Raw genomic sequence first — 22,432 nt, forward strand, 5'->3', positions numbered from 1 at the left:
TATTTTCCATGTTAGCTAAATTAAAAACTTTGTTCAAAATTCGAAATATTAAAATACATTAACGAAATAAAAACAAAAATACATTTTTTTTTTTGCCTGCTGAGAAGTCTAAATTTTTTATTTATTTATTCTTCTTAACTTAACGAATTTATTTGTTTATCTTTTTGTATATTTAAGTTAAAAGTCACAATAACCTGATTCTGTGTTTCTTTGTGTTCTAAATATAATTTTTAAATTAAAAATATAAAAATCTTTTGAATTATTTCTTTTGTAATACTTCTCTATTTGTTCTTTTGAATCTTGTTTAGTTGATGATATTATAGTCATTTTTAGAATATTTAGAATGATATTCATAAATTTGTTATTCAAGAAAAGAATTTTTTGGAAGAAATCCATAGATGCTTCGAAAACGAATAAATTAATCTTTAAGACAAATCATTTTTGACTTAGTTTGACGATCCGAAGCTGTCGTTATGGTAAGTTTAAAAAGCTTATATCGTGAGTCCTATACATTGGATCGTCAAGATTAAGGTCATCAGGGTTGAGAAAAATGACAGAGCATCAGTTAATATACATTTATAATGAATTGAATTTCAGAGGGTGAATTATGTTTCAAAATGAATAAATCTAATTTGCAAATGGGGAATTTAAGGACACTTTTATTGCTGGTAATAATCACCATGGAAATATTGCGTTCGAAAAATACACATTTTCGTTATTTGACTGCACTGGAATTTTGGAAGCATCTCTCTGGACTCAACTGGAGAAAGTTGAACGAAGTGAGCAGAAAATTTTTTATTAAAATTGTTTTTTGTTATAAATTTGAATTGTCATGTGTTAAGAAAAATTACTTATTCTGTTTTTCATTTTTTATGATTGTGCCAAAGCGATTTTGATCGCGACTACTAATGGCAAAAGTGGATCACAAGGATTTCAATGCTTGTGAGGATAATTTTCAATTTTTAAGCGATGCTATTTTTGGGAAGCATGTCGTGTCTGGTCGAAGGTATTGAAATCCTTGTGATCCATTTTTGCGACTGAATAATTGTGCTGCCAAAGTTTAGTTTAGATCTTGTGTGTCCCTAGCCTAAGTTCTAACTGCAGCCAATTTTTTTTTACTATGGAAAAAAATCCAAGTGTAACAAAAGACTAATTCAGTCTGCTTTAGTGACTTGATTTAACTATGCAGTGACAATATAAGAATTTCTAACTGCGTTATAACCAGTAAATCACTTTTGTAAGTTGAAAAATTTTCTATTACGAAATTTTTTTTCTCTGTTCATATAAAAATTAACTTTTTTTTGTTTTTATTTATAATCTTTTTTCTTTGTTTTTTTTTTTTTTATTTAATATAAATTCATTGGCAAAATTTAAGTTTTTTCTTTCTTTTTTGTTTTTTATTTCCAAATGAATAAAATGTAACCATGGCTCTAAAATATTACTTACACAAATCAAGCTTTTTGTTGTAGGCTAAAATACTATACACAAATTAAAGAAAAAAAAAAAAAAAACGTGTGAGACCCAAAGATTAATTTTTATAAACCAAAACTCAAAAAGCTAGAACGAAAAAAACTGTTTTTTGAAAATATTTTGTTTTTTTCTTTTAAAGGTTAGCTGATGCAAAGTTGAATTGTGTTTTTTTTTTGTTTGTTTGTTTGTTTATTTAATCACAGCCAAAGAAATATATTAACAGAATACATTGCAATATATATATGTATATAAAATGGAAGTATATGTAGGAGAGTAGTAGGTATGTTTTTTTTTATATATATAATTATTTATATTTATATAGTAAAAAACATTAAAAGCAAAGGTAAAAAATGTGTTTTCTAAGAAGGTAATTGATTTTTGATTAAGTAATATATAGTAAATGGTTTATTTTTTATTAAAAAAAAATATATATGCTTGCTCTTTATAACTAACCCTTGTTTACTTTTTATTAAAAACTGGTATGATGCAAAATTACCTTAAAACAAATTCTATTTCAAATGTGTTATTTTTGGATGTATTTATTTTAAATTGTATAATTTTTTGCTTATTTTTATGAAAAATTAATGCACTTAACCATATTATTTAGAATGAGAAATATTTAAGGATGTTCCATTTAATTAAGTTACTTCGTTCAATTATAAACACAAATTGTAAGACTTAACACGTATTTTTTTTGCAATTTTACCGACGAAATACCCAAAGAAGCTTTTAAATCATGCATTTAACAGGTTAATTGAAAAAAAAAATATTAAAAAAACAAAGAAACAAAGACACTTAAAAATTATGAAAACATCGTTAATATTCGAAGGTATAAAAAACACAAGCTCGTACAAATTTCTGAAAAAGAGGAAGATTCAATTTTTTTTGAATATTTACAAAACTTGGAAATGTTTGAGTAAGTTAAGCCATCAAAGGCTTAAAATACTTTGAAAGTGCTTTACCTTTTCAGAAATACTTTAAAAATAAGGAAAAAAGAAAATGTAGGGACTATATACCAATGTATTTTCTCACAAAACTTATATAAAAGAATATAATGGACCTTATTTTTTAAGCCTGGTAAAATTTCATAACTAATATACATAATTGATTCTATAATGCGTAATTGATTTCTTTGTGAACGACTTAGCATTCGGTAAAACAAAATAAATATTCGAAATTCGAATTTAAGAATGTAAAATATCGCAAAGAATGAAAAATTGAAAAAAAAAATTGAAAAATGTGAAATAGCGAATACATAAACCAAATTTTATTAAATGACAGCGGGGACATTGACAAGCTCAACTTGTAGACAGACTATCTAAAAAAAGCAGAGAAATACTGGGTAAAATAATAATGTTGGTGTAATGACTTATTTTATTTCAGAAAATAAAAAACTTTGAACGTCGTCTGCATTTCATCAAACTAAATTTGTATGACATTTTTTTTTTATATTTTGTTCCGAAACAAAAGTGTTCATGTTCATATGCTCAGTATTTGAAACAGATTCCCTAAAGGCATGACCAAATATTCTTCTAGTAAAAGTTCTAGATTCAGATTTTTCCAAAAACCTTTAAAAAAAACCTGTGCATTTCAAGTAAAAGTACTGCGGCTAAATTTAAAATTTCCTTATATTTTCAAATAATTATCTCTTAGAAGACTTGACGACTGCTTGCAGAAATTTTACTCTCAAAAAGAAAGACTTTTATGGAAAACGAGTTCGAATAGTCTCAAAAATGAGAATTTCAACAAAACCAGAAGAAGAAGACAAATAGAAAATGGGATATGAGATTTTCCTAGAAGATGAAGCAATTCCGGTTGCCCTCAAATCGTTTTAATTAGTTTCTTCAAATACTACTTAAGGCCAAAACTGTCATTATCTTAAACATCGATAGCAAAAATATGTCAAAATACACCTTTTTTGATCAAAGTAATTTCTGCCGATCAGAAAGTCTGAAATTAGCTTGGTAGTGGGTGCAATAACTGGACCATGTCTAAGAGCAAAAATGCCTTAGTACTCGGCGAGTTGTTGGAAACAATTTCGTATGGGCATACACTGGTCTAACATAAGCCTATCATCGCAATGCATCGGTGCCTGTGAAAATATGAAAAATACTGCTGTTAATTACTTTTGAAACTCTGCAAGAACTGAATGAAGCCCATTTCCTTCATTAAAAATTAAGTTCCCTCCGTAATTGGAATTATTCAACGAGGAAGTCATCGCAAGCCGAAATAAATAAGGAACGAACAGTAATTTTCTATACCACACAAGTTGATATTATATTGTTTTACTGAAGTCTCTCTATATTCCACAAAAAACTTGCAAAAAAAAAAAATGTTTTTTATAAAATAAAGTATTTTTGATCCAATGAGTAATCAATACCAAGGGCGGAACTGACTGTGGAACCTTCCCTATAACATTTAGTACTACGGAACTAATTTAAAATATTAAGCATATACCACAGTGGTCGTTTAAATGTATATTATTGATAACTTGATACGAATTTTAACTCCTACTACTAAATAATAACAACTGTTGATCACTATCGAACATACATAACTTAACTCGATAATCGAAATTTAGTATAAGAGGGTCGGTCGATTTAAATTTTTCGATTCTTGATTTTATGCAAATTCAAGTGTAATGAAAAAAAAAACAAAGAAAATTCAAAACTTAATAGAACCTATTTGAAAGAATAAGATAAAGCGATTAAATTTACACGAAAATTTAATTCTTATTAACAAAATGCGTTCCTTATAATATAATTTGTCTTAAAATTTAAACCCAAAGTTACCATTTTTTCTACCCAAACACGTGCAATTTTAATATTCTTTTGGAACACCCTTCTTAAAAAATACAGCATATACATATACAAATTTTTAAGCAACATTGAATGAATTAAATGTAATTATTTTAATATATTCTATTTTTCAGTGCATTAATTTTCAAAAAAAAAAAGCATTTTAGACAAGAAAAAAAAACATAAATTGAAAATAAATATTTATATAAGAGAAACACATACATAACAGCAGCAAACCTACTACAACTAAAATGTCCTTTTTATTTTGTTTAAAATTTATTAGTGGTTAGTATATAAATATATATAATAATAAATTATGTATTTTTTTTTTTAATATTCAAATAAAAATGAAAACATATTTTTTTAAAGAAAGTATGTACTATATATAAATTATTTTGCAAAATTCTCAACAAATTGTGACAGATAAACAAATACATTCTTGAGAGTTCAACATTTAGGCTCCTCTAAGTAAAAGTTAAATGTTTTAAAAACAATATTATAGAAATTAAAAAAAAAATGTATAAATGAGATTAAAAAAAATAATGAACACGAAAGAGTTTTTTTTTTTTTTTTACTTTTTTTTAAACAAAACAAATGTTTGTGAAGAAATTAGCAATTAACACCGCGTTTTGTTTCATACTAAAAATGGTTCAAAACCAAATGGAAATTAATAAATGAAATATTAAACCATAAAAATTTCAAACTATAAAAAAAAACATGAGTGCACTAAGGAGAAAGAAAATTAAACCAAATAAAAAAAAATCATGAAATACGTTTTTTTAAAGAAATTAAATCCACAGTCAGTTATGACATTTTTCTAAAAAAAAAATTACATGAATGAGGGTTAAGTTAAATGAAAGATTTGTTGTTTTTTTTTTATTTAAAATACTTTTGAAGCAATAGAATTACAAAAAAACGTATATAAAAAATGTTTAACAGTTTACGATGGTGCCAATTAAATCATTAAGAAGTATAAACCAACAAAATTAATTAAAACAAAAATAAATTATGAAACAAATAATGAGAGTAATTAAATTAAAAAAAAAAGAATGTACGAAACAAATTAGGGAGTACGATAAAATTATATTAATCGATTTATTATTATTTTTTTTTTTGTTTTTTATTAATTACAAAATTCACCCTTTAACCTAAAGCAAATGTTTTTTTTTTTAAGATTTTAATTTTGTAACTTTTTTTTTTAAATTTGGTTAGAAGGAATTCAAAAAGGATGGAAAGCATTTTTGTGGAAGATGTTCTACAATTTCATTGGTTATTTTCTGAGTTCTGGTTGGTTGGTGGAAGAGAGGGATGGTGGTATAATGGTGGTAGTGATGGAATAAGGGATTTAAATATATTTTTTGTTGAAAGGTTCATATATCAAATTTGAATATTTAATAACAACATTTTTTTTTTTTTGATTTTTTTGGTGTGTGTATGTAGATATATAATTTTTATAAGAGGAGGCGAACATATAGATAATAATATATGTGGGGGGGAAAAGAATATTTAATCGATAAACAAAACTCTTACCCAAGTGAATTCCAAGGATCCATATCCTTATACCACTGACCATGATTGTGATTATTATTCCTTTGAGAATGATGAGGATGTGGAGAGAATAGCATACGTCCGCGATGATTTCGTGCTTGTGCATTCCTAGAGAATGGACGTCTGGACGAGCCGGGATGATTTGGATTAAGCATTTTGTTGATGGTGGTTTGTTTTTCTGTTGTAGGGTAGACGTTGTTGTTGTTCGAGAAATTTTTAGATACTTGAAAGGATTCTTTTGTTGTTGGATTGTTTTTTTCTTTCGTTTTGGTATTTTATGATGGCGCTGATATATTTTCTATTTAAACTTTTTTTTTTATTATTCAATTTTGTGGTAAGGTGTTTTCTCTCACTTTTTAACAAGGAGAGAAATGGCGATGGTTATACCGCAATTGAAGCTGAAATAATTTTATTGATTAGTAATTTATTTTTTTTAAGAAATTTTCATAAAAGATACAAGGTTCAATCTTACTTCGGAAAATATATGAGTTTGTTTCTGTTTGATCAGTGAAAGCCTTAGGAATAATAATGGAAGTTGATTCTCCAGCAAAGTTGGTTATGGTTTTTTGTTTTTCTATTGTTGTTGGGTTATCTTGAAACAACTGGAAATAGTTAAAAATATGAATTATTAGATTACATTTTATAACTTAAACGTTTGAAAATAAAAAAAAAAATGAAATAAACAAAAAAAAGTTAAGTGGCCATTTCGTTAGCAAAACATTAGTTGTAGTTTCGTAATTATAAAATCATAAAAGGTCATACTATTCCTTAACAATTTTCAGCCTATTTTTTAGCGGATCAAAGACAATGTAGCCCATTTAGTTTGTAGTTTAGACGAAATAGCGCGTGTTTGTTTTGCTTTTCAAAAAAAAAATACATTAGTTGGGTTTTAAGTTGAAGAAATTTGTTGAAGAAAAGTTGTGACAAATTTCTGTTTTGCAAACGAAATGACCTAGTAGACTATTACTCAATAAAATACCTGACTTACAACAACTGTATTGCGATTATTGAACAAGTAACCTATAAATTCCAAAATTTTTCGATGAGATACTCTATGGAAGTGAGTCACATTGAGAAGATTCATTATGGTCTTCGGGCTTAGGATTTCCTTTTTTAGCTTACCGATTTGTTTCCAATTTGTGTTACCAGTTTCAGAGCTATGACGTCTATTTTTTTTTTCCCAAACAACAAAATGATACGTTTCATATATTAGTTCCTTAATTTTTTTTAAACAAAACCCTTGGGTAGAGAAAAGCTACGATAAAAGTTTTAAAATTGAGATTTAGAGGGGGAAAACACTATGAAAGACAATAAATTCATAGTCTTAATGATCGACTGTGGCTCAAAGACGGAAGCGGAACCAATCTTTTTCTCTTTTGTACTATGTATTTTTTTGCTTTTTTCAATATTTTTTTAATTTCAAAATTTTGAAGAAGACTCTTACTATTTTGAATCAAAGAAATGCATAAGGTTTCCAAAATTATTGATATCGACTAAGGATTTATATTTGTGTTTATCGTTAATCTTCTTGCTAATTTTTTGATAAAGTTCCGCGACAATACTAAGACAAATGAGTTTGGTAGTAAAAAAAATAAACTTGAGAAATAATTTTGAGAAATACGCCCATTGTCACTCCCATTATTCTTGTAGAAATTACTTCTCGGAGTGTAAGCGTATTCTGTAATTGAATTTTCGTAGATGGGTTGAACGGTTTTGATAAAATATCAGTTTGTTTTTTTAAATAGGTAAGTACATATTTTGAAAGTATTTCCAGAAAAAAAAAATAAAATAAAATCAAGCCCATAATGAAGTTTTATGTAACAGAAGTTCGGTCCCCAAGGTATTGGAACATTATTTGTGACCGAAAGGCTCCACATTTCAATCAAATTATTATTACTTTTTTTTTAATATGGATTTACTATGAAAATTTTCAACGTTTTCAAAACTGTTGGTTTGTAAAGAAATGGTGTTGTTCACTTTGCTATGATTCTTCTACGATTTATTAGACAAAAAGTGCAATCGTTTCCATTTGGGATTTGGTCAACAGAATTTAAAGAATCATTGTTTTAAGGAGTTAATTGAAGTATTATTATAAAATATTTACAATTTTACTTGAAACTCTGTTTAAATTTTCATTTGTTGTAAGGATCAAGAAGCAAAAGAAAGCACAAACAAAATTTTTAGGTGACCAGTAATTTTTTTGAGTAAGATACAGTAAAGAGTACCAGAAAACACCTTGTGATGGTACTTTATAAAAATTGACGGAAGTGTTTCGCTATTTTTTAAGACTTAAGAATTACGAAAGCTCATGTGGAAATTCGAGCTCTTACCAAATTTTTTTAATTTTAATTTTGTAATTTATGAATAAATTATTTCAAAACACTTTAAGGTTTGTAAGACTCAAAATTAATAATTTTGCAGAAAAACACTCCTAATCTTCACGTACCTTATCCAGTTTCTGAAATTTTGGTAAAATTATGTTTTTGACTGTCTAACTTTTGCAGTACTGAACATCAAAGAAATTTTTTTAAACAGCTTTCATTGTTAAATTAATCGCAAATATGGTGGGGAAACGGGAAAGTAGCAAAGATTAAAGTTTTATTCGAAATGGAACACTCGAAACCTTTATACAAAAAAAAAAAAATATACATACATATATACCGACTGTGATAATTTTCTGGGTGAATTCAAAACAACAGAAGTTACGAAATAACAAAAGGGAAGGTCAAAGTTTAACAAATTTGAGTTAAATTTATTGCCTTTGATCAATCGTAAGACAACAAAACATCTTCTTTGAATAAAATTCTCTAAATGGTGTTTTTTTTTTTTTTTTTTCTTCATTTATATTTCGCGATTCTAATCATTTCTCTATCATTTCCTTATTGTATGCCTTGCTTTATTATACCTACCCTATAGTATTAATTTAGCTAAGTGTTGTATTTTCTTCCACACAAATTTTAATTTCCCTAATTCAGCAATTATTAACATAATATAATTTTTGGGGATTATTTTTGATAGGTCTAACATTTTTTTTTTTTTCTTAGGTAGGTAATTATTTCCATCTGACCTAACTCTCTAATTGACCACCAGGTTAAGATTTATATACATCTTGATAGCTGTATAGACCACGATTATAGTAAGACTTTATGGGTTGTAGGTAGATATTTTTTTTTTTTTTTTGTTACAAAACGTGTGTCTTATGAGCAATAGAAAATATTATAACCCTCCATTTTAAATTAGGTATATTATAATTATTGTCTGAGCAGGTTGAATTTCGTTTTTTAACTTTTGAAGTCAAAAGAGACTTTTTTTTCGTGACAAGATATTGGGAAAGACTTGCTAGACAGAAATAATAATAATTATCTACCTTCACTAATTGCGTCAAATTATTTAGAGCAATATATTTGTTTCTATTTTTATTTTTAATCGTTTTATGTAAAAAGAAATAAGGAAAAATGGTTACATAGGTATCATTAGGTTTTAATCAATAACGCTTCCTGAATTTTTTTTTACCAGAGAGAAAAATAACAGTATCCCTGTGAAATATGTACATTTATGCATAAAAAAATTACCTCGGAGTTTATTAGTATAGAAATAACTTTTACCAGGGAAATTTGTTTGCTAAAGAAAATATATCTTCAATGAGATTCAGAGAAATGAAATGAAATATTTTATATTCCCTCAATTTTTGATTTTGTCCTTCAGTTATCTACAGGATAAAAAGATTTATGTCAACAAAATTCACATGATTCAAAAATACTGCACAAATAGGAAAGGAAAACGAAAAAATTGTTGGTTGCTATTATAGAGTCACTGTGAAAAATGAAGGATTTCGCAAAAAAGTTTTCCAGTATTACCGGCTAGTATGAAAAAAAATCATTTTCAGATATTTTTATGTACATTATTTTATAAGAATTGTGTAATAGTTAATTTCCAATTCATTTTCAGAACATAAATTTAAAGGTCCTCCTCACATGATTGTTTTTTTTTTAACCTTTATGGCTTAGGCAGATTAAGTTGATCAAATTTTATTAATTACACTGGTTAGCAAAATTAAACTTTTTTTTTTGTTGCCGGAACAAAAAAAGTACTTTTCGTGTGCTGAACTCGAATCCGAAGTTAGAAAAAATTGATCAGCTCCTAATTTTACCGTTAGTAAATGCAAAAAAAAGTTTTTTTTACTTCTTCGGACCTTATTCTTTTATAGAAGAACATTTTTTTGAACATATTTAGTAATGGTTTCTAATAGATAAAAAGATTTAAACAGGTTTGAAAGAAGAAAAACAGTTCTTTTAGAAACCGTTACTAAATATGTCTAAAAAAATTTCCTAATATAAAAAAATAAGGTCCTAAGTAGTAAAAAAAAACGTTTTTTTGCATTTTCTAACGTTAATATTTCAAAAACAGGAGCTGATCAATCTTTTCTGACTTCGAATTCGAGTTCAGCACACCAAAAACCTTCAGCAAAGTATATTTTTGTTTCGGCAACAAAACCCTGGTAAGCCAGTGTTATTATTATTATTAATACATCGTTAACTACCGAAAAATTAAAATTTGTTCTCCAATTATTACGAATGTACCTGTAAATTGTATTTAAAGTATCAATTTTTTTGATTGGAGGTTTGACGATTTTCACGTTTTTGAGTTGTAACAGTTTTGTTTGTGAGTGCCATTGATTTTTAGGAATTTAATTTCATTAAAAGTTTTTTTTTTTTTTTTTGTCAATTTGTATGATAATTTATTTTTTTCCTCTAACGGTTTTCGAGAATTCATTATTTTACCATTTTTAAGTTTTTTATTTACTTTAAAATCTCCTATTTTAAGATGACAAGTAAGACAAGGTGAACAAAATGCTCAATTAACATTTCAAATGCTCGATAGTTACAAAAAATTGTTTAATTCAAGAAAATTCATAAACAATTTTTTTTTTTCAAAAATCTAGCGAAACATTTTTATTAAGACTTTCGTCTTGTTCACAAGATTTCACAATCAAAAATTGAGTATGGTTGTTAGACCTGGGCGAAAATTTTTTGATATTCGAAAAATTTCCTTTATTAATTTTTTTTTTCAACTTATTGCTCCATCTCATTGAGAATATGTTTTAGTTTCACATATCAAACTAGTAAAACAATATCTGAGCAATTTACATTTTCAAAACTTCTATTCGAAAATAGATATGAATTTTTTATCATAGCGACAATTGGTTTAAAAATTTTAGATTCTAGGACGATGATAAAATAGGTACATATTTTTTACAAGCAGCCATATAAAATTAGCCTTCCTCCAACTATTAAAAATAATAAAAACCAAAACTACACAGTAAAATTGTTTTAAAAATTGACGTGCAGGTTAATAACTAAATGTTTTCAAAAAAATTACGGTCTTATTTTGTGTGTATTTTAAAACGCATACCTCTATCATGCAAATTTGTTTTTAGTGTTTTCCCCTCAGCTTCCTTGAATTACCAAAAAACATAAAAGCGGTTCAATTCCTTTTTCTATTGCAAATGTTATGCACTGTTTACAAAAAAAAAAAAGAAAATTTTTGTGCACTAAATTTATTAAAAAATGTCATTTGTTTTTTTTTTTTTTTAATTTTGTATCAACATAAAACACAAGGAGAATGAAACTTCTACAAATAAGAAAACAAAAATTTTCAAAAAATAGTTGGTACTATTTTTTTTTATTTAAACACAGCAACAAACCAATCCAATTCCCAGAAACAAAACAAAAAAAGTATGCAATTATTTTTATTTTTGTTTTCTGTTCAAAATTATTTTGTTTAGCCCAGAAGAAAATAAAAATTAAAAAAAAAAATTATATAAGAACAAATATGAAATATGCAGCACACAGCCTTTAAAAATAAGTGAAACACAGCACAACAGCATTTTTTTGTTTGCTCTCAAATAAATATTTTTTTATTATATTTTATTGTTTTTTTTTTTTGGTATAACAAAATCTACATAAAAACAACTTACACATATATAATAATTTTTTTTTTATATTTAAATTTATGAATATGGATTTTTATTCATTTTAAACAAAACTATGTATATAAATAAAGTGAAACATTTAGATAAAAAAAAACAAATGCAGGTTACAAAATGAATTTTAATGAGAAAGTAGTTTTTTTTTTAATATTAAATATAATTAATATTATTTTTATTTTACAGGAAAATCAATTAACACTAAATTTTTATTTTAATATTAATTTTTTGTTATCAGCTAAGATAAATTTTAAAGCCATGCAAATAGAGTAAGGGTGTTGTATATTGCTTGTATAAATTTTATTTATTTTTTTTTTTTTTTTGAAATAGAAAATGATAGCTAAAATATATAGTTTACTGTCGCTGAATTGGTGGCGATTTAGAGAGTTAATTCAAATGTGTTTAAACAATAAATTAATAATTCTAAATGTGTGTGTTTTTTTTATTTTTATTTACACAAAAAAATAAATACATTGAAAGAAACGCTTACCACAAAATAGCACACTTTTAGTTTTGTTGCAATTATTTGTTTTTTGTTTTTGTATTTTTTTTTATATATTAATTCTACAAAAATGTAATAAAAATATTTAATTTTATTATTTATTATGTAATCTATGGAATTAGAAATTAACATATATAAAATGCATTATGAGAAATGTACACTATAAGCCAAACATACAATATTCTTTTCTGTTGTCTTTTAGAGGGATAGTTAAATAAAAAATTACAATAAATTATTTAAATACTTTTTTCTTTCTAAAATTTAATGTTACATACAAATTTTTAAATGCAGATAGTATTTATACGTATACAAAAAAAATTCTACAACTATTTGTTTTTTTTTTTTTTGTTTGTTAAATTAGTTTTTAAAAAAATGTTGCATATTTATTGCTGCTTTGAGAAAACATTCACTTACATTGTTTTTGCAATAATTTTTACTATAACAAAAAATTAGGAGGAATAAAAAACAGTGAATAGCAACATTAACCCTTAACTATAGTGGTGAAAATTTGTGGTGTTTTGAAATGATAAAATAAAATACAAAATTGAATTTTTTTATAAATTTTGTTTTTAAGCATCAAAAGATAACAATTTAAAAAAAAATAAAAAAATAAAAAAAAAAAAGAGAAAATTCATTTTCAACGGTTTTTATTAACTTTTTAAAAGTTGATGTGGGTCCCCTGGACCCACCACTATAGTTAAGGGTTAACAGTTATTATTATTATTATTTTTACCCATAATTATTTTTTTTACATTTTTTTTTTTTCATTAACATTTAACTTAAAAACAAAAGCAATACAAGAGTTTAAGTTTTTTATGTTTTTTTTTTTTTATTATTATTAAAATATACAATTGCAATGTCGATTACAATGAGAGAGCATTTATTTTATCACAAAAAATATTATATATACCAAACCACCATACATTATCTAAAATTAAAAAACCAGAAAATAAAAAAAAAAATACATTATAATTATGAAAATATATATTAATTTATTTATGTATAGAAAAATAGCAACAAAAATGAAGAAATGACAAATTATTAATATTGTTTTTTTTGTAATGCTAAAAAAATGTGCAGAGTAAGAATAGGTGAAAATTTGTTAGTTTTATTTTTATATATAAAGATTTTTTATATGAAAATATTTTTATTTTTAACTAAGATTACTCATTAAAATAAAAAAAAAAAAAACACAATCAAGAGATGCAAGTTTTTTGTATCTAAATTTTCAAAAATAGAGCGTAAATAAAGTATACAAACACACAGCTATACATTAATTTTTTTTAATTTAAGAAAAATTGGAGGGAGAAATAACACAACATACACATACATACATACATACCGTGAACATTCACAAAGAAAAGAATAAAAATATTTAGCATAAGCTGAAAAAGGTAAAGCTCATGAATTTTGACTTTAAGAATACAAAAAAGCAGACATCACAGCGCACTCACTATCCTAGAAAGATTTTGGAGGTTATTAATTTATATAATGCTTCATATATATATTTAATATGTAAGACAAGTGACTATAACCAAAATTATTCACAAATTTATTTATTAGATTTAATTCAATATTTTAATAATTTTCAAACATAAACTGAAGACTAAATAAATAAGATCGAAATATTTTATCATAAGTGGCACCCCTTTTAGGAAGAGTGGCAGCACCACAAAAATCAGCTGTCACCTTTAATTTTGAATCTGCCACGAGAAATATCATTAACACAGGTAATTGTAATGTGCTACGCGATATTTATCATCATTTGCCAAGCATCATTCAACTGAATAATTAATTTTCAAAATAAAAAATTACATAAACAAAGAGAACATATTTGTTTTTGTTGAGTTCAACTATCATCATCGTTAAATTTATCTTAGAAACATATTACATTACTTTTATCTATTATTTTTTGTTCTATTACATCTCTATTAATTTCTATGGAATCATTTTGATGCTTGAGTGAATCAACTATTCAGCATTGATATGTTCAATGTTATTTTTTTTTTGTTTTCTTTTCAAGAATTCTCGCTTTATGAAGTAGGTATTTCCGTTAAACAATTGAAAAGCAAGGTAAAGAGAGTATTATTAAATAGAAACTATATATTTTTCTACGTATTATAATCTCCTCCCCCAGTAAAACAATATTATTAACGATGTTTAAAATTTTTTTATTTAAATAAAAGGTTGTAAAGTGTCGAAAAGATTGGAAAAAGGAACGCTTGAGTTTTTTTTTTTCAAAGGTGATTAAAAGTGCTAAATGTAATAATGTTTTTATTAATAGATGCAATTTTTTTTCTAAAAAAGCACTTCCACTTAAAAAAGGGCTAAAATACAAACACAAACATTGATCGCTTTCAACTTTTATAATGTTTAAATCTTCATAGATCATAGTACATCATAACTTCTGTTCTTACTTAAAAAATAAACTTTTTTTTTATCAAAACTCATTCTAGCTGTTATAAAATTTGTCACCTCCAACCTCAGTTGGAATCAAATTGATTGCTTTAGCCGTTTAAAAGATAATCGTATCCAAATCGCAATGCATACGAGTCATAAGAAAACTACTGAAATCAGTGGGCATTGGTTTGGATACGATTATCTTTTAAACGGCTAAAGCAATCAATTTGATTCCAAAGAATTTTTTGTAGAACGTTTAAGCGCGTACAAGAATATATCTTGCTTATTTGAAAATAATGAATTTTCAGTGAATTAGAAAATTTTGAAAAGTAAAAAATATTTTTATATTTTTTTTAAATTTGACCTCGAATATCTTTAGAATGGTTAGATTAATGAAAAAAGTTATTAAGACCTTTTTTGTGGAACAATCTATTTCCTACAAGAATATGTCTTGCGCTATTGATTATTATAATTTTTCAATTTGTTAAAAAATTAAGAACAAAAAACGAGTTTTGAAGGATTTTCTCGATTTTTGGACCTCAAATATCTATTAAACGGATAGAAAAACGAAAAAAGTGTACAAGGCCTTTTTTGTTTTCCTACAAGAATATGTAAAAAATTTGCTAAAAAGTCGATTTTTAAAAAAATAATTTTTTTTTGTAGAAGCTTGATGTAAAAATGGAAAATTGCGAAGCGGAGGACCTTCCCATTAATATTAAGAGCTCATATTTGGTGTGTATATTCTAGAGGGGTCTAGCAATCGATTTTTCGGAGTACCAAATAAAAAAAAAAAATTTCGATTTTTTTGACCCACCCTAATATACATATGTCTGTTTTGTAAAATGTTTTCGTCTCTTATTTAGGTCTATTCTTAATCGCAGCACAAAACAATTTCAAAGCGAATTTCATATTCCACAAATCTATCAGTCACCACAGCACACAGTTGACTACAGTTGATAAAGTGACAAAGTTGATAAAGTGGTAAAGTGAAGTGAAATTTAACAACATTCACGTCTGTAAATGTGTTTTTGGACAGACTTGCGTCATCATCCAGCAGACTTTGAAGCTTAACTTGGAAAAGATACTCAACAAATAATTTAAAAACGAGCCAACAAATGCAGCTGCACCGGAAGGATTACGTACTAATTTTTTGTAGGTACTAAAAAAGCGTCCAAGCACTGGTCATACTTTTTCCATAGCACATAAAGCATTTACCTCCTCCAGATTTAAAAACTGACAAAAACCATATCACAGACAGTTTTCTTCTTGATTTTGAACTATAGGCCCTTTTGATTGGAACAAATTCGTTCAAGAGTTTTTATTGCTGATTATGATTCCTTAGCATAAAAGAGTACTCCAGCCAAAAGTGCTACTAAATCCATTGGTGCGTTTCTGAGAAAACGGCAACACTGGTCGGTTTTCTTTTTTTTTTTTTTAATTAACTCGAAAACCAAGCATAACTTTGAAATGATTTTATTTTTTTTTTTACTAAATCAAGGGGCATTTTGTGTATGTAGTTGGTACGTCCAAACTTTGTACTAATGAAATAAAGTAGAGGTAAAATCCTTCGATAATATGCAATTTTTATTTTTTTTTGTCAAGAAACAACTTAAATGTACCTATTTTTTCTAAATTTTTGCCTTTTTTAGATAAAAGCAAGTTTTTTTAAATTTGATAAAATCGTATTAATTGGTAACTTTTGAGACTTTTAAAGTAAACAAACTTCGAGAGATTGATTTAATATAAACTAAATATGACAAACAACAAAATTTATTTGCATCCTTATGGCCTTGTGTGCAATTTTGTGTATGTGCATTTTTGTAAATACGGATGGACGGAGAACCATTAGCTTTTGTATATTGCATAGAAGAACATTTAATACCAACTCTTTTACTGTTTTCAATGGCCTGAAAGACAATTCTTGTAAAATCAGCGACCAACAAAAAGTTTCTCTTAAAAAACGAAAAAAAAAAATACTCAAATGAGTTTTAAACAAAATAGCCCAGGCAAATTAGTAAATCAAACGCGGGAAAATTTTTTTTCATGGAACGTGTTTGGGTGTATTTTCTTATCGTAAAAGTGAACTTTTTGGGATTATAAGACATTGGGAATAGCCGCGATCTTGGAAAAGAGGTCGGTGCCGTTTTTATTTCATAACTCCATTTTTACTCATTTTAACCAAAAATGTCCAAGGACAGATTTATTCACAATGAAATTTTCTAAAAAATGATATACAAATGAATCCAAGGATCAAAGCAATGCTATCGAGGGTCAGAAGTTAAGTACTTTGATTTGAAGTAAACTTTTAAACGACGTCTTCAAATGCAATTCGTACTTAAGATTTTAGCATATAAGAATTTTAATTTTGCCTAACATTAATTGTAGTATATATTGTAGTATGTATATTAGGGTGGGTCCAAAAAATTGAAATTCGTTTTTTTGATTTGGTACGTCTAAAAACTCGATTGCTAGACACCTCTAGAATATACTCACCAAATATGAGCTCTTTGTCTTAATGGGAAGGTCCTCCGCTTTTCAATTTTCCATTTTTACATCAAGCTTCTACTAAAAAAAAAAAATATTTTTTTTTATTAATTGAATTTTTTGCCAATTTTTCTCTGTTTCCTACAAGAATATGTCATGCGCGTTTGATTATTATAATTTTTCATTTTGTTACAAAATTAAGAACAAAAAACGAATTTTTAAAGATTTTCTCGATTTTTGGACCTCAAATATCTACTAAATGGTTAGATAATTAAAAAAAGTGTATTCAACCTTTTTTGTAGAGCGTTCAATTTTAAACAAGAATATGTAAAAAAAAATTGGCTAAAAAGTCAATTAATAAAAATATTATTTTTTTTTTGGTAGAAGCATTAAGATAAAGAGCTAATATTTGGTGAGTATATTCTAGAGGTGTCTGGAAGTTAGAAAGTTACTCAGAGCAGCCATATAGTACTGGCATAAAATCAGAAGGATGTTGTGATGACAGAAAAATATGGATGCATTATTTTAAAAAAAATCTATTTTGGCCATTTTTAAAATCGCGTTAATCTCAACGTCTCGAGAACATTACAAATCCAAAAAGCAATGTTAAAGTGATCACATGTATTGAATAGGTAATTATTTACATGCATTTAAATCGAATTTAAAAACAATTAACTCAAAAACAGAGTTAAACTTCTCGTAAATAACTTGATATATGCATGCATGGTTAGCAATTATTTCCTGAGCAAATATTCAAGGAATTTCAATAATTTAATTACAATATATGTATATGTAATTAAGCACTATCCCAAGAAAATCCTATAGTATGTGATTAAGAAATTGTGCATAATATGCATAACATTTAATTAAGTTTTATGGAATTCCCTTATTATTACTTTTTCTGAAATTTTATTATAGGTATATTTTTCCAGAGAGCACTCACATACAGTCGTTTCTAAAAATATCACACAATCGAATTCAATTGAACGAAAATTTCCTAAATTAATTTTCTTCTCCACGAGAATCCAGCTGAAAGCAAGCTAGCAGACATTTGAATAAAATAATTGCAGTCTATTTCCATCATCTCTAAATTGTGATTAATCTAAAATGCAAATCACTTTGGATAAAAATGTAAATCTAATTACATTTTCGATTTTTTTTTCTCGTTCGTAACTTACGTATCCAATTTTCAGTTAATCAATTTTTTTTTTGTTTCTGTTTTGTATTTTTTGTTCTTTTTTTTTTTGCATAATTCCATCCACTAAGTCAAGATATACACGTACTAGAGCTACAACTAATGACTTCATTTATCACACACAACAAAATTTACAATAAAAAGATTCTATCTACTCTTTTACTGTGAGATTTTTTGTATTGTATTTTTAGCATCATTTTTGTCGGATTTGTTATTTGTATTTCATGATGTAATAAATTATTTTGTACACAGAGCACATTTTTTTGAGAAAAGAGAGAATACTTTCAATTATTATTGTCAACGAGCGAGCGTGCAACGAGAGTTAGATTGAGTTCAAATAGAAAAAAAAACGAGTGTTTTCTATTTTTTTCTAAACAAGTTAAACTCAAATGATAAATGGACAAGACACACACAAAAATGTTTTTTTTTTGGTAAGTTCTTTTTCTACCTACTATTGCTGCTGAATAACAAAGTATGTCAGCAACATGTTGTTGAACGTAACTACGAATTTATAGGAATGTTTCACTTTCATCGAGGAATATACCTACAATATTTTTTTTTTTTCGAGTATCTTGATTTTCCGTCAGTGGTGATGTATATTCTGATCGAAAGTTTTTATATTTTTTTTTGAGAAGAAACCAGAGCCCAATCCATCCGGTTTGGGAATTCAAATTCAACAGTAAACCCAACCGAACCGAAAAAAGTGATGTTGGCGGTGCGAGCGATGAGACGAGACGACCGGTATGAAGTTGTTTTCAGCTCTGAGCTGAGGTGTAGAGTTCAAGAAAATACACAGTACCCCTCGATTTACTTTTTTTGGTTTTGTTGTTTTTTTTTTCTTTTTTGAATTTTACTATGTAATTTGTTTTTTTTTTTTTTTTTTGTATTTTATTAAACAACTTTCCCTTGTTCGGTAGGCTGCTTCTGCTGTTGTAGTGGGTTTGTTTCTTCTGTTTTGGCAATAAACAGTGGGAAGTGATGATTTTATTCTAGTTAAATTTTGTTTTTTTCGGCCAGTTTTTGGGAAAAAAGTTCCAAGTTTTTGCTAAGAATGTTTAAAATTTTAGGTAAGATCGTTTTCATTTCTTTGAAAAAAAGTTTCCAGTTTTAAGAAAAAACGTTTCTAGTTTTTGATAAAAACTTTTCCAATTTTTAGTAAAAAAGTTTCAAGTTTTTTTTTAAGAAAGTTACAAGTTTTCGCTAAGAACGTTTTTGGTAAGAAAATTTAAGTTTTTAGTAAGAACCTTTCCAATTTTGGGTAAGATCGTTTACTATTTTTTTGAAAGAACGGTAAAAACGTTTCAAGTTTTTGGTAGAAAAATTTTAAGTTTTTAGCAAAAACGTTTCAAGTTTTTGGTAGGAACATTTCAAGTTTTTAGCAAAAACGTTTCAAGTTTCTGATAAGAACGTATAATTTAGGGCAAGATGCGTTTTCAATTTTGCGTAAGAACATTTCCAAAGTAGCTTTTCTGATGAAGATAAGGATAAGATAAAAGTTTCCAATGCAATATTAGTTTCCAGCAAGTTTTTTATGCAATTTGTTTACAGAACGTTACTGGGAGAGATTTTTGTTGAAAAATCAACGATGTAAGTTTATTGCCTGCAAGTTTTGTTTAAGATTGAAAGCTCCTGATAGGCAATTTTTTTATTGCAACAACTTTACTAAAACCTGAAAGTTCTAGCAAGTCGGTTTCTTCCATGCAATTTTTTATAAAGAGTTTTAACAAATATTAAATTTTTGTCAGCAAGTTGTTTATGAAATTTATTGACAGAACTGAATTTATTGTAAGGAATTTGTGGGAAAAAGTTAACGAGGTTCCCTTACTAGTTAATATACTGCCAGCAGTTTTTTTTTTTTCAGTGTGAAAGTATTTGAGATGCAATTTTTTTCAGCAATGTTTCTAACCCCTGAACGTCTATCAAGTTGATTTCTACCATGCCAGTCAAAAATTGCAAGGTAATTTTTTTTATATACATATAGCTTTGGAAAATTGTGAACGCCCTTACAAGAAAATTTCTTGCAAAGCAAGTTTTTGGCAAAAAGTTTGTAAAAGTGAGAACTCCTCAACCAAACAATTTTTTGGGATCACGTTTTGCTTACATTTGAAATGGTTTTAGGTAACTTCTTTTTTTTTTTCATAAAAATGCATCATTTGGACCATAGTAAGCTGTTGACAACAAAAATTAAAAACATAAAAAAAAAACCATCGTAACCATCGATAAGAGATGGATGTACTGGAAATTTTGTAACCCGAAGATGATGAAAATCGGAGCAACCAACGTCGTCGTTTGTCGTCAAAAGTTTCTGTCGTCATATCTACGTATTTGCTTTTTTTAAATAAAAATACGTTATTATTGTAGTGTAGACCAATATACTTTTAAAGTTTTTTTTTTTTGTCATTATTTATTAGCATTCCATTGCTATGCGACTGGCAATAAAGATTTGTTTAAATTCAAAGGAAATGAGCAACTGCATTGAATAAGTAAAATTAAACATGAATCACTCTTTAACACGAAAAAATCACTGAGAAGTTTAAAACTTTTTATAACTCGAAAGAGTCACGTTGTTGAAGTCAAGTATTTTTTTTTTTTTTGTCTGTGTTTTCTTTTAATATACTATGGGGTTTATTTATTTTATTTTTACACGAGTGCCTGAAAAAACACATTGCATAGGGTGGTTTTTATTGAGACTTGAACTTTTTAAAACGGTTGTCACATTAAAATGTTAATGTGACAGATATAAATGAGTTACCTTCTCATGAAAAGAGATGGATTTAATTTTAACTGATTTTTTTTCAGAACTTATGAAATAAATGCTTAGTGAGAAGCCTGAAAAAATAAAAGTCTTAAAACAGTAAGTAATTAAGATTAATCTCTAAAAAAAAATACGTCACACCCGTAACATTTCAATAATAAATAATGCAAAATTTCAGTAATAATTATTTTTTCTCATTTTAAAAGTGTAACTAAAGATGAACATTCTAGCATATTATTTGGAAAAGAATTCACGTGTGTTTTAATGTCACACCCGTAACACAAATTTTTCGAAACTTAATGTATGTTCTCGATTTACTATAGGTACATTTAAATTGAATTATTTTACACGTTTAGCATTTGATGATTAGAAATTGACTTTGATTTGAAAAACAGAATTGGACCTTAAAGAGGCCCTTTAGGCACACCTTTCATAAAATTCTGCTAAAAATACATGAAAAACGATCCAATTTCGATACAAAAATGTATAAGCAAAATGATTTAAGCAAGATGGAAAAATGCCTAAAATATTTTATCTAATAGTTCTATCCTGGTGAGACTATTAATTAGGTAAGGTAAGACAATGTTCATACAACTAGGTACATCCCTATTTTTTTAAAAGGTAATTTCAGATGAAAGTCTCACTATAATGGTCGTTAAGGACACTCAATTAAACTCTCTTTTTTGTCCATTTCTTTTAATTAGTTTAATGATCTGTGTTTTATGGCTCTTTTAAATATCTACAAAGAAACCTATTAATTATGTCTATGTCAATGTGACAGATGAAGAAGGAGGTAATCCTTAGAAAATATAGCAATTTTTTCGCCAACAATAAGGTGTAGTTTTACACATCCACTGTCGATTAATGGATAGTGTATTTTCATAAAGAAAATATGTATATGTACCTAAAACTACATCTATTTATCATTCTTTCTCCTCCACATTGCTCAAAACCTACAAAATACCTGAGATAATTATCCATATTGCTCTTTCAGAGATTACAGACAACAATACAAATTACGATTGACTGTCAAGGCTAATGGAAAGTGAATGCGAATTTTGCAGAATACATGTTTGTACATTGTAATGAAATACCCTTCTTAATAATTATAGAAGCTCTTAACGACGGAATAATACTTGTATTGTTTTTAATGTTACCATGAATCTTATCTTGGTTTGTATGGTTTTTATCCTGAAAAGTATTGTTTTAAATCGCTTCGCATTCATTAATTCATAAAGCGCATATTTTCGCAACAAAGAAACATTAAATTTAGTCACTTCGCATGCATTTAATG

General features: G+C 26.6%; 1 protein-coding gene across 7 annotated transcripts in view; it reads right to left on the minus strand.

Annotated features, from left to right (window-relative positions):
- The window catches only part of LOC129919952 (putative uncharacterized protein DDB_G0291608), a 93,709-nt gene that overhangs the window by 13,862 nt on the left and 57,415 nt on the right, over positions 1-22,432 (minus strand). For all 7 annotated transcript variants that reach the window (XM_056001076.1, XM_056001078.1, XM_056001077.1 and 4 more), the window contains 2 exons: positions 6,289-6,418; positions 5,799-6,214 (listed from right to left, as the gene is read on the minus strand). In XM_056001076.1, the coding sequence (XP_055857051.1) occupies positions 5,799-5,971 (173 nt within the window). In that variant the 5' untranslated portion in view covers positions 5,972-6,214; positions 6,289-6,418. The remainder of the gene's footprint in view (positions 1-5,798; positions 6,215-6,288; positions 6,419-22,432) is intronic.

This window comes from Episyrphus balteatus, chromosome 4, assembly GCF_945859705.1.
Source record: "Episyrphus balteatus chromosome 4, idEpiBalt1.1, whole genome shotgun sequence".
NCBI classification, from domain to species: domain Eukaryota; kingdom Metazoa; phylum Arthropoda; class Insecta; order Diptera; family Syrphidae; genus Episyrphus; species Episyrphus balteatus.